This window comes from Echiichthys vipera (genome assembly GCF_963691815.1).
Source record: "Echiichthys vipera genome assembly, chromosome: 9".
Taxonomy (NCBI): Eukaryota; Metazoa; Chordata; class Actinopteri; order Perciformes; family Trachinidae; genus Echiichthys; species Echiichthys vipera.
This window is the reverse complement of record NC_139834.1, coordinates 501933-514601: the sequence shown is the minus strand read 5'-3', so window position 1 is coordinate 514601 and position 12669 is coordinate 501933. Positions and strand designations below refer to the sequence as shown.

General features: G+C 50.2%; 2 protein-coding genes across 3 annotated transcripts; both read left to right on the top strand.

The window, feature by feature from the left end:
- Positions 1-4437: 4437 nt before the first annotated feature.
- las1l (LAS1 like ribosome biogenesis factor) lies at positions 4438-6824 on the top strand. Its single transcript, XM_083920808.1, has one exon. The coding sequence runs from the start codon at positions 4548-4550 to the stop codon at positions 6279-6281; it is 1734 nt and encodes a 577-aa protein (XP_083776934.1). The 5' UTR covers positions 4438-4547; the 3' UTR covers positions 6282-6824.
- A 1160-nt stretch (positions 6825-7984) lies between these two features.
- Positions 7985-12250, top strand: crebzf (CREB/ATF bZIP transcription factor). 2 transcript variants are annotated; one of them, XM_083920277.1, is made up of 5 exons: positions 7985-8122; positions 10425-11011; positions 11112-11272; positions 11454-11527; positions 11919-12250. In XM_083920277.1, the coding sequence occupies exons 2-3, from the start codon at positions 10485-10487 to the stop codon at positions 11158-11160; spliced, it is 576 nt and encodes a 191-aa protein (XP_083776403.1). In that variant the 5' UTR covers positions 7985-8122; positions 10425-10484; the 3' UTR covers positions 11161-11272; positions 11454-11527; positions 11919-12250. The 2 variants fall into 2 exon arrangements, with proteins under 2 accessions (XP_083776403.1, XP_083776402.1); XM_083920276.1 differs by having other exon boundaries at positions 7991-8126; positions 10430-11011; positions 11112-11527.
- Positions 12251-12669: the final 419 nt, after the last annotated feature.

Genomic DNA, 12669 nt, shown 5'->3' with positions numbered 1-12669 from the left:
ACAAACTAGGGCCCCGAACAAAGACAAACTAGGGCCCCGAACAAAGACAAACTAGGGCCGCGAACAAAGACAAACTGGGGGCCCCGAACAAAGACAAACTAGGGCCCCTGAACAAAGACAAACTAGGGCCCCGAACAAAGACAAACTAGGGCCCCGAACAAAGACAAACTAGGGCCCCGAACAAAGACAAACTAGGGCCCCGAACAAAGACAAACTAGGGCCCTGAAAAAAGACAAACTAGGGCCCCGAACAAAGACAAACTAGGGCCCTGAACAAAGACAAACTAGGGCCCCTGAACAAAGACAAACTAGGGCCCTGATTAAAGACAAACTAGGGCCCTGAACAAAGACAAACTAGGGCCCCGAACAAAGACAAACTAGGACCCCGAACAAAGACAAACTAGGGCCCCGAACAAAGACAAACTAGGGCCCCGAACAAAGACAAACTAGGGCCCCGAACAAAGACAAACTAGGGCCCCGAACAAAGACAAACTAGGGCCCCTGAACAAAGACAAACTAGGGCCCTGAACAAAGACAAACTAGGGCCCCGAACAAAGACAAACTAGGGCCCCTGAACAAAGACAAACTAGGGCCCCTGAACAAAGACAAACTAGGGCCTGAACAAAGACAAACTAGGGCCCTGAACAAAGACAAACTAGGGCCCTGAACAAAGACAAACTAGGGCCCCGATTAAAGACAAACTAGGGCCCCGAACAAAGACAAACTAGGGCCCCAATTAAAGACAAACTAGGGCCCCGAACAAAGACAAACTAGGGCCCTGAACAAAGACAAACTAGGGCCCTGAACAAAGACAAACTAGGGCCCCGAACAAAGACAAACTAGGGCCCCGAACAAAGACAAACTAGGGCCCCGAACAAAGACAAACTAGGGCCCCGAACAAAGACAAACTAGGGCCCTGAACAAAGACAAACTAGGGCCCCGAACAAAGACAAACTAGGGCCCTGAACAAAGACAAACTAGGGCCCCGATTAAAGACAAACTAGGGCCCTGAACAAAGACAAACTAGGGCCCTGAACAAAGACAAACTAGGGCCCCGAACAAAGACAAACTAGGGCCCCGAACAAAGACAAACTAGGGCCTTGAACAAAGACAAACTAGGGCCCCTGAACAAAGACAAACTAGGGCCCCTGAACAATGACAAACTAGGGCCCTGAACAAAGACAAACTAGGGACTGAACAAAGACAAACTAGGGCCCCGAACAAAGACAAACTAGGGCCCCGAACAAAGACAAACTAGGGCCGCGAACAAAGACAAACTGGGGGCCCCGAACAAAGACAAACTAGGGCCCTGAACAAAGACAAACTAGGGCCCCGAACAAAGACATACTAGGGCCCCGAACAAAGACAAACTAGGGCCTTGAACAAAGACAAACTAGGGCCCCTGAACAAAGACAAACTAGGGCCCCTGAACAATGACAAACTAGGGCCCTGAACAAAGACAAACTAGGGCCTGAACAAAGACAAACTAGGGCCCCGAACAAAGACAAACTAGGGCCCCGAACAAAGACAAACTAGGGCCGCGAACAAAGACAAACTGGGGGCCCCGAACAAAGACAAACTAGGGCCCCTGAACAAAGACAAACTAGGGCCCCGAACAAAGACAAACTAGGGCCCTGAACAAAGACAAACTAGGGCCCCGAACAAAGACAAACTAGGGCCCCGAACAAAGACAAACTAGGGCCCTGAAAAAAGACAAACTAGGGCCCCGAACAAAGACAAACTAGGGCCCCGAACAAAGACAAACTAGGGCCCTGAAAAAAGACAAACTAGGGCCCCGAACAAAGACAAACTAGGGCCCTGAACAAAGACAAACTAGGGCCCCTGAACAAAGACAAACTAGGGCCCTGATTAAAGACAAACTAGGGCCCTGAACAAAGACAAACTAGGGCCCCGAACAAAGACAAACTAGGACCCCGAACAAAGACAAACTAGGGCCCCGAACAAAGACAAACTAGGGCCCCGAACAAAGACAAACTAGGGCCCCGAACAAAGACAAACTAGGGCCCCGAACAAAGACAAACTAGGGCCCCTGAACAAAGACAAACTAGGGCCCTGAACAAAGACAAACTAGGGCCCCGAACAAAGACAAACTAGGGCCCCTGAACAAAGACAAACTAGGGCCCCTGAACAAAGACAAACTAGGGCCTGAACAAAGACAAACTAGGGCCCTGAACAAAGACAAACTAGGGCCCTGAACAAAGACAAACTAGGGCCCCGATTAAAGACAAACTAGGGCCCTGAACAAAGACAAACTAGGGCCCCGAACAAAGACAAACTAGGGCCCCGAACAAAGACAAACTAGGGCCCCTGAACAAAGACAAACTAGGGCCCTGAACAAAGACAAACTAGGGCCCCGAACAAAGACAAACTAGGGCCCTGATTAAAGACAAACTAGGGCCCCGAACAAAGACAAACTAGGGCCCTGAACAAAGACAAACTAGGGCCCCGAACAAAGACAAACTAGGGCCCCGAACAAAGACAAACTAGGGCCCCTGAACAAAGACAAACTAGGGCCCTGAACAAAGACAAACTAGGGCCCTGAACAAAGACAAACTAGGGCCCTGAACAAAGACAAACTAGGGCCCCGAACAAAGACAAACTAGGGCCCCTGAACAAAGACAAACTAGGGCCCCGAACAAAGACAAACTAGGGCCCCGAACAAAGACAAACTAGGGCCCTGAACAAAGACAAACTAGGGCCCCGAACAAAGACAAAGATCGTCTTCGTCTGAACGAGCCTTAATCAAACACAGTGTTGTTGGGAGCTGTCTGGTTGTCTTTGCCGCAGACAGCAGCACTAACATTAGCACTCAGGAACACCGAGGGGGGGGTGGAAACGATCTGTTTGCACTTTAATCTCTGTCACTGTGAGCGGAGACTCAGTCAGTGTTGTTCCTTTATTCCACATTAAAAAGTATTAACAAGCGTCTCCGGGCACAGGTGGGTCAGTGCTCGGAGCTAAATGCTAACTTCAAATGTTAACAATGACCGACTAACATACAGTTACAATGTTTACCCTGTGTTTACTATGTTCTCAGGACATTTTGTATTTGTTAATGTTCTTTTTACAAACGTGACAAAGGTTTAAATCCAATCAACTCGATGTTGTTGTCTTTGGAGATCTCATGTTTGTCTGATAATGTTGTTTCTTTTTCTTGTGACTTTGTGTAACACTTTAAAACGCCTCTGTGGGCTCGGTTAAATCTGGTTAAATAAAGGTTCAATCACCTCATCATGGTTCAGTTTGAGTCCCTGTGACCCTGAGGGCTGTGGTCTGGACCCGTCCCCTCATGGTGGTTCAGGTCTGAGTCCCTGTGACCCTGAGGGCTGTGGTCTGGACCCGTCCCCTCATGGTGGTTCAGGTTTGAGTCCCTGTGACCCTGAGGGCTGTGGTCTGGACCCGTCCCCTCATGGTGGTTCAGGTCTGAGTCCCTGTGACCCTGAGGGCTGTGGTCTGGACCCGCCCCCTCATGGTGGTTCAGGTCTGAGTCCCTGTGACCCTGAGGGCTGTGGTCTGGACCCGTCCCCTCATGGTGGTTCAGGTCTGAGTCCCTGTGAACCTGAGGGCTGTGGTCTGGACCCTGGTGCTCCTGGTCTCCCATGGCAGAGTGGTCTCAGGCGAGGGGCCGGACTCTACGGACAAACCAGGAAGAGGAGGAGAGACCCTGCCCGGAGGAAGACCGGCCTCGAGGGTCCAGACCCGGGCAGCAGAGGGGGAGAAGTTCAGCATCCGTGAGGAACTCGGAGTAGAGCCGCTGCTCCTTTGTGTTGAAAGGAGCCAGTTGAGGTGGTTCAGGATCATCTGGTCTGGATGAACCCTGGGCGCCTCCCTAGGGAGGTGTTCCAGGCACGTCCAGCTGGGAGGAGGCCTCGGGGAAGACCCAGGACCAGGTGGAGAGATTAGATCTCCACACTGGCCTGGGAACGCCTCAGGATCCCCCAGTTAGAGCTGGTTAATGTGGCCCAGGAAAGGGAAGTTTGGGGTCCCTGCTGGAGCTGCTGCCCCTGAGACCTGATCCAGGATCAGAGGCTGGAGCTGCTGCCCCTGAGACCTGATCCAGGATCAGAGGCTGGAGCTGCTGCCCCTGAGACCTGATCCAGGATCAGAGACTGGAGCTGCTGCCCCTGAGACCTGATCCAGGATCAGAGGCTGGAGATGAGATATTAATAAATATCTAATAAATTTAAAATTATATGTATTGATATATATATTAAATTAAATATATAGATAAATATTGAATCGTACAGAAAAAGAAAATAAAGAAGTTTGTAAAACTAAAATATTAGTGATGAGTGAACTCCCTCCTGAAGATGGCGCTGCTGCACCAACCTGCCGTTACACCACAGAAGAAGAAGAGGCCACACACGTCACTTCCGGGATGCGCTCCCGTCTGTAAACACATTCACGCGCAGATTTAACGACATAAAGACATTTGTGCTCCGGTCTGACTCGAGGCTCCGCCGTGAACCGCCGGTGCCCGGTGCGTTTGACCCGTTACCGTGGGAACGGAAGTCCGGTCACCGGGAAATGAAGAAGAAGAGCTCCGAGAAACGGCGCCATGTGGTGGCGTGGGCCAGCAAAGCGGAGTGGGACCAGGTGCTGGAGTACCTGTACTCCAAGGACCCCTCCCTGCAGAGGTTCGCCCTGCAGAGGGTCTCCGCCTGGAGGGGCCGCTACGCCAACAGCACCCCGGTGGCGGTGGACTGCACGGCGGACCTGGTGCGGTGCCAGGTCCTGGACAGCTCCGGGCAGCTGGACGGGGACGACCTGGTCCTGCTCTATGGAGCGGCTCTGATGAGGTTCGTGAACCTGATCACGGAGCGGCAGCAGGGCCGGACCGCCCGGCCCCTGAGGAGGCTGGCCGGGAACCTGAACATCCCCACCTGGGTCGTGGACCTGAGGCATGACTTCACACACAGGAAGCTGCCCACTTTAAAGTGGTGTCGCAAGGGCTGTAAGGTGGTTCTGGACTGGCTGCAGCAGGAGTACTGGTCCAGGCAGCTGGGGGGAGGTCCCAACGCGGAGGACTGGGAGTCCGAGTCTGATGGAGAGGAGGAGGAGGAGGTGGACTTGAAACGCCAGGAGGACGAGCTCCTGGCCCGGCAGAAGGAGATGGAAGCCTACAACGACGCCAGGGAGCTGCTGATCTCCTTTGAGAAGGAGCAGTACCAGGCTTTGGACCGGCGCCCCGAGGACAAGGACCAGAACCTGTGGCCGGCCCCCTTTGCAGACCTGAGCTGGTTACTGGGTGAGATCAAGCAGTTCGCGCTGCAGTCCAGCGAGCTGCTGGTGGAGGTGCTGTTGGAGGACGGGTTCCTCGTCCCCACCGCGGAGCAGCTGGAGACGTTAGGCTGCGGCGCGTCTCCTGACAGCTGCCGCGCGTCTGAACCCCGGCTCAGCCCCACCTTCCTGCGCTTCTGGCTGCCCCTCCTGAAGATGTTCAACTCCCCGTCCTTCATCCACCTCCTGCTGGAGAAGCTCTTCGCTGAGCTGAAGGTGCTGAGCAGAGAGCCGAACACCCACAGGGCGTTCTACGTCTCCGCCTGGATCTCAGAAACCATCCTCTGCAACAGCAACAAGTTTGAGTTCCACTTTGAGACAAAGGGGCAGAGGAAGGCCCGCATGAAGGACAGGATCTTCGTCAACCGCATCCAGCTGAGGTGGCAGCAGCTGCTGTCGGCGTGCCTGGACGCCCCCTGCGTCAGCACGCCTCACCTGCTCCAGCTGATCCTGGACGACATGGAGCACCCTCTCCCTCTGGAGACGCGGCAGAGGCTCCTGCAGCTCTGCTCCATCTACACTCAGTTCACGCGCTCGGACTGCGACTCTCCTCCGGAGCAGAAGCATCAGCCCGTGTACACGCTGGAGAGTCTACACGAGAAGCTGCAGCATTCCCGGCGCCACAGCCGTCCCCCCGCAGCGGAGTCGGACCGGAGCGAGGCGTCCTCTCAGGAGAGCCGAGGGGCAGAGAACCAGGCGGAGAAGTCCAGAGTGCTCCGAGGTTCTCCGTGGCAGGTGTGCAGCGACAAGGTTCTGTGGAAGAACTTCCCTCTGGGTAAAGTCCCGGGGCAGTCGGACGACCCCTCGTGCCTCATGGTGGAGAACTACTCCACCATGAGTGTGTTCGACCAGCCGGTGGAGCTGGAGAGCAGCGCGCCGCACCGTGTCCCCGGAGCGCCCGCCGCCCTGAGGACGACCGACGGCGTCCTGTGGAGCCACAGCGACGTCAACAAGCTCAAAGCTGGACTTCAACTTTTCTGAGCCGCTGCCAAATGTTGTTGTTTTGATGCTGAACTTAAAAAAGAAACAAAAAAAAAAAAGAAGTGTGCTGCAGAAACAAAAATGTAGTTGATGAATTGATTTGTGCGTTGACTCAGGGCGCCCTCCCACTGTGCCTCCGTCCCGTGCCCCAGCACGTGTCACGGCTAAAGTCTGGTTCCTTTGACCAGTGTGAGTGCAACCGTACCACGTCTAGGAGCGGCACGCTTGCCGTCCACGGCCCGTTTGGGAGAGGTGGGCTTTAGTAAAGCACGTTTGCACGTGTACGAGCACGAGCGTGCGCACGTGTACGAGCACGAGGCCTACGGCGGTTCTGAGGTCACGCATCGCCATGACGTCATCAATGCGTGTGACGTGTTACGGCGTGATGACGTATAGGCAGCAAGAAGCATTCTCCGAGGCCCAGGTAGTGTGAGTACAAGCGTGCCGCTCCTAGACGTGGTACGGTTGCACTCACACTGGTCAAAGGAACCAGACTTTAGCCGTGACACGTGCTGGGGCACGGGACGGGAGTGCGCCCTTAGATCAGTGGTTCTCCACCTCAGTTTAGATCAGGCTCGCTCTGGTTCCAGCGCTCAGAGCGATGTTCAAACCCAGCAGCTGCACCGACACAGAGAGGATCCGGTGAACACACGGTGGTTGTGTTTAAAATGTTTTTGGGCACTTTGATTCAATAAAAACTGTTTCTACTGAAGGAGTGTGTGTGTGTGTGTGTGTGTGTGTGTGTGTGTGTGTGTGTGTGTGTGTGTGTGTGTGTGTGTGTGTGTGTGTGTGTGTGTGTGTGTGTGTGTGTGTGTGTGTGTGTGTGTGTGTGTGTGTGTGTGTGTGTGTGTGTGTGTGTGTGTGTGTGTGTGTGTGTGTGTGTGTGTGTGTGTGTGTGTGTGTGTGTGTGTGTGTGTGTGTGTGTCCTAGAGGACACTTTAACACACGTTTATGCTCCTAGAGGACACTTTAGCACACGTTTATGCTCCTAGAGGACACTTTAACACACGTTTATGCTCCTAGAGGACACTTTAACACACGTTTATGCTCCTAGAGGACACTTTAGCACACGTTTATGCTCCTAGAGGACACTATAACACACGTTTATGCTCCTAGAGGACACTTTAACACACGTTTATGCTCCTAGAGGACACTTTAACACACGTTTATGCTCCTAGAGGACACTTTAGCATACGTTTATGCTCCTAGAGGACACTTTAACACACGTTTCTGCTCCTAGAGGACACTTTAACACACGTTTATGCTCCTAGAGGACACTTTAGCACACGTTTATGCTCCTAGAGGACACTTTAACACACGTTTATGCTCCTAGAGGACACTTTAGCACACGTTTATGCTCCTAGAGGACACTTTAACACACGTTTATGCTCCTAGAGGACACTTTAGCATACGTTTATGCTCCTAGAGGACACTTTAACACACGTTTATGCTCCTAGAGGACACTTTAACACACGTTTATGCTCCTAGAGGACACTTTAACACACTTTAACACAGGTGAATATGAATAGAGGGTTTTTTGTTTTGTTGTTTCATTATTTTCAGATAATTTGATGTAAAACTGTAGAGAACTGGACCCTGTGGTGCACACTCCGGTCGGTAGGGGGCGCTGCGCAACTTACAGTTGGTTTAACAACCCGCCAAAAACAACGAAGAAGAAGACGAAGAGGAAGAGCGCAGAAGAAGAAGAAGAGCGGACCTGCCGCCATTGTCCTTTTTCACCTTTAAGTAAAAGTTTTGTGAGCGGCGGCACGAGCGTGAATAACCGGCTCCGTTTACCGGAAACGGTCCGCTGAGCTGGTTCGTCTGTTTCCGTGAGGACGGTGAGTTGTCGGTTAAAGACGCGCCGTTAAAATCTGCTGCGTCATGATTACGTTAGTTCTGCTTTAGCGCCGCGTGTTAGCGTTAGCCGCGCTAGCTTCGACCACAACCGGGCGGGAACCGGCTAAAGTCAGTTTAACGGTTAACCGACTCAACTAACCGACTAACTAACTATCGGTGCCGCAGCGGGAGAGTTAGATACTGAGTTTTAAACATTAGGACATTTACGCTGGGCAACCACGGCCCTGCGAACGAGCTAATGCTACAGCTAACGTTTAAGCTAGTGCTAAAGCTAATGCTAGGACGCTTACGGACACCGTGTGTTATTGTTTGTCGGTGGCACAAACACACCGACATTAGGAGATGGGGTGTGTGTGTGTGTGTGTGTGTGTGTGCGCGTGTGTGTGCGTGTGCGCGTGTGTCACAGGTGCATTAAAGTGCAGTTATGTGAAGTGTGTTGCTCGGTGACAGTGACGCTGCTCTTACGTCAGTGAGACGTTCAGTCAAAATGGAGGCGACAGCAGCAGAGTCTTTAAATAACACGATATTAATGTTCACCTGCAGCTTTCAGCGACTTCCTCTCCTTTAACTTTAACTTCCTGCTGACTCATGTGACTGACTGACTCATGTGTTTCCAGGCTCAACAACAATAATTCAACTTTACTGCAGAAATGTTCCAAACTTTAACTTTATGGGTTTAACTTCTCTCTACTTGTGATAATGTTGTGTTTAGGTGTGAATGATGTGGCAACAACACGGTTTTATCACGTTCTGTACATTAATTTTTATTATTTAGCAAGTTACTGAACAGTGCAGCAGAATTATATTCCCTTAAAGTAAAAACTGTAACAAAACATTAAGTCCAAAGAGCTTTTTTGAGTCTTTTTAATTAAGTTTCCTCAGTTTCCTCAGTTTCCTGTGCTGCTGTGACTGGACTTCTCTGTTTCACTCAGTGTTTCAGACGCTGTCTCTTTAGGAGGGACGGGTGTTTTCAGTCATTTCAACATTCAAATACTCACATTAGCTGATTACGAGTACTTAGTAAAAACGGGACTGGTCACTGCTACAGTTGGTCCTGGTCCTGGTCCAGTCCCAGCCTGGTCCTGGTCCAGTCCCAGCCTGGTTCTGGTCCTGGTCCTGGTCCAGTCCCAGCCTGGTCCTGGTCCTGGTCCTGGTCCTGGTCCAGTCCTGGTCCTGGTCCAGTCCTGGTCCTGGTCCTGGTCCTGGTCCTGGTCCTGGTCCTGGTCAGATGTGTACATGAACTGATGAAGCCTCTTGGATCAGAGGTGAAACGTCTTCCTGACAAAGAACCAAGTCCAGTTGCTTTGGACTGAAACTGCTTTGAGGACACTACAGCAACGTCCTGGTTCTGTCACTTTCTGACTGAGTGCTGTCGGGTCAATTATACATTTATAAATTTAAAATTACAAACTAAGGAAATGATTTAAAGCGATTCCTTTTGTGCCTTAACATCCAGATCTGGATTCAAGAAGCTTTTTTTATTATTGTGCAACAATTTTAATACAAAGATGAAAGGATCAGAGTGACAATAAGCATAAAAACATCAAATCAAATCAAAATAAAGCTAAAAACAATAACTTAATGTGACAGAGTGCAACAGACATTGTGGTTAAACGCAGGTTTATACATAAACAACAACACGCAGCGTTCAGTTTAACAGCAGATTAAATAAAATAAGAACAAACTAAAGAAGTGAGAAGGAGCGAAATGTGAGACAGGTTCCTGTTGATGTGAGTCACCTGCAGACAGAAGCACCTCTCTCTCTCTCTCTCTCTCTCTCTCTCTCTCTCTCTCTCTCTCTCTCTCTCTCTCTCTCTCTCTCCTCTGAGCGATTATTATTCCTCTCATCTTCCTCTGAACACTTGGACGATCTCCGTGTTTCCAGTTATGCGTCGGTTCAGTTTTGTGCTTTTAAAGTGATTTTGAGAGCGAGCGTAGGAGCAACACAGTCTCTGACAGAGACGAGAGGAGACACCTTCTGCCTCCGCGGGCTCAAGTTCACCTCCTGTTTATTTGCTGCTGTTGAGTTTCGTGCAAGGCGACGGCTTCGGCGAGCGGGTCACTTTAATCGAGTCACCGTCACGGCAACAAGGGCGGAGAAAATGTTTCATGGCGGAGCGTCGACACTGAGGGCTGATCTGGAACATGTCAGAGAAGGAAACAGCAGCTTCTCGCTGATGTCCTCCAGCTCTCATTGTGTATAGGTTTATTTTTATTTGTGTAACAGCAGTGAAAAAAACCTTAGTGATTAATAAACAATGTCTTCTTTCCGTTTCTCTACAGGTGAGGAATCCCAAGGTATCTCCTGGACGGCGTTCCCTGCAGTCCGTCTGTCAAACCGCGATGATCACCAGACGAAGAGGACGCGCCATGAACAACGCAGACGCAGACGTGCAGCCTCTCGGGGTGGAAGTCGTAGATGTGGTTGAAACCACTGAAGAGCTCCCAAATCCATATGATGCGTTCCCATCTGATGACATTGACACCTCGGGGATCGAGCTCGACGACCTGTTTGGGATTGAAGACTTGAAATGGACACTTGAAAGAGACGCCGCCTCCACGCTGTTCGACATCCAGCTGGATGATCTCAGCGTGTGCGGCGCCAAAGACCAAGATTCTGAGATCGATGCTTCAACGGCCTCGTCTCCGGAGAGAGTTTCCTCTGACGTGAAGATGAAGAACAGGCACAACCACTCTAACCACATGATCAACAAAAACGCCATTGCTGCCAGGTTGAACCGCCTGAGGAAGAAAGAATATGTGAACGACCTGGAGAAGAAAGTCGGCTCCCTGTCGACGGAAAACAACGTCCTGAAGCAGGAAAACTCTGAGCTGAACAAGAGAGTGGAAGAGTTGGAGGATGAGACCAGGTACTTGAGAGCGGTGCTGGCCAATGAGAGCATGTTAGCCCAGCTCTTGTCCAGGCTCAGCGGTGTGAATGGGATGAAATTATCTTCCTCGCTTTTCCAGGGGCCCAGCGCCAACGACCACGACTACGCCTTACCCAGGAAGCGCGTGAAGGTGGAGGAGAAAGAGACCGCGGGTGGCGTGTGTCTGCACGTGGACAAGAATCACGTCTCAGTGGAGTTCTGCACCAAGTGTGCGGAGAGTGCAAGCACGTCGCTCAAAATGTAGGGTCAAGTACTTATCTCTGTTTTGTTGAGACTGACCTTGATTTGACGCTGTACTGAACCTCTTGAAGTTGGATGAACACTGTTGATTGAGTTAAGATTACGTCAGAGCTGCAGACTGTGCATGTGTTTCTGTGTAATGATGCATTGAGTACACGTTACTGCTAAACCTTGTTGACAGTTTCTTCTAGGTAAAGTTTGATCCTCCATGCGGATGAAGGGCTCTCTGAACACCTTTACCTGCCTGGCTCCATGGTAAGGATCCCACAAGAAAAGACTGTTTTCTGGTTGTTTTCCACAGACTGAGACGTTCAGCAGTGACCTTTAGTACTTCTGATTGTTTATAAATGCATTCCTTGTTCCCACTCAGTGGGTTTTGAGTACTTTTATGATTCTGTTTAGTTTTGTTGTTATAGGAAATGTGATCTCAGTTATCTAACGCGAAGTGTCGTGAATGCTAAGATGTTACGATGACGGTGAAGCTCCACAAAGATGATCTCTGAATCACTCGTCAGATTGGAAAAGCAGAGAAAAAGCTCCGGCTGTAAACGCTTTGTTGTGACGAGGATCGATCTCTTTGTGAACCGGCACCATTGTTGAAAAGAATGCTCTCATTTAGCGCCGCCTATTTTTCTTTATGCTAAAGTGGATTCTGCTGGTGGAAGGTGACGAGGCCGGACATGCTGCTGCCAACGTGGCCGGGTATTTTTTTAAAGGTAGTATCGGTAACAACTGGTATACGTGATCCTCTTCTCTTCACCAATACTCCACCACATGTGTAGCTGTAGCTGTGGCCACATTAGCTCTCACAGCCTTTACCAGGGGGCGTAAACGGCTCCTCCATTACTGGGAGTGATGCTTCAGAGACACAATTATATCTTCTTTTTGTCAAACACATCCAGAATTGTCTGATTTAAGTGGTGAAACTGACAGTTTTGTGTAATTAAATGTAAATCTGTACATAACTTGGGGAAATTGACGTCGATGTTTGACAAATAAATCCTATTTTCATTATGTTTCAGTCACAAATACCTGCGTGTCCTGTTGTGTGCTGTTGATATTAATGCATCTCTCTTTCTCTTTCTGAACAGCGAGCTCTGCCGATAGTGGTCTAACTTTTCCTCCACGTTTGGTCAAGTCTGGTAAAGGTTATCAAAACAAAACATGCGATATGAGGGACCCGCTGGGATTAGTCATCATTTACCTCAAACAGCAGAGGCTTTTATCACATACATTAGTTTATTTAAAAAGCTTATAATAAACCTTTTTATGGCAGAAATTTTATCTAATTAAAGTGAAATTCTGCTGTAAACTCCTCCTCCAGGGTCTGTTTCTGCACTTTAATCCTCAGTAACCATGGAGACAGTTTTTATTAAGGTAGAAATCAGGAGAGATGC

What these genes read in the sequence shown, in the direction of transcription:
- crebzf (XM_083920277.1), top strand. Translation starts at nt 10,485, where the DNA reads ATGATCACCAGACGAAGAGGACGCGCCATGAACAACGCAGACGCAGAC. An exon ending in GAGTTGGAGGATGAGACCAG is followed by an intron (nt 11,012 to 11,111) that starts GTACTTGAGAGC and finishes TCGCTTTTCCAG; the next exon opens with GGGCCCAGCGCCAACGACCA.
- las1l (XM_083920808.1), top strand. Translation starts at nt 4,548, where the DNA reads ATGAAGAAGAAGAGCTCCGAGAAACGGCGCCATGTGGTGGCGTGGGCC.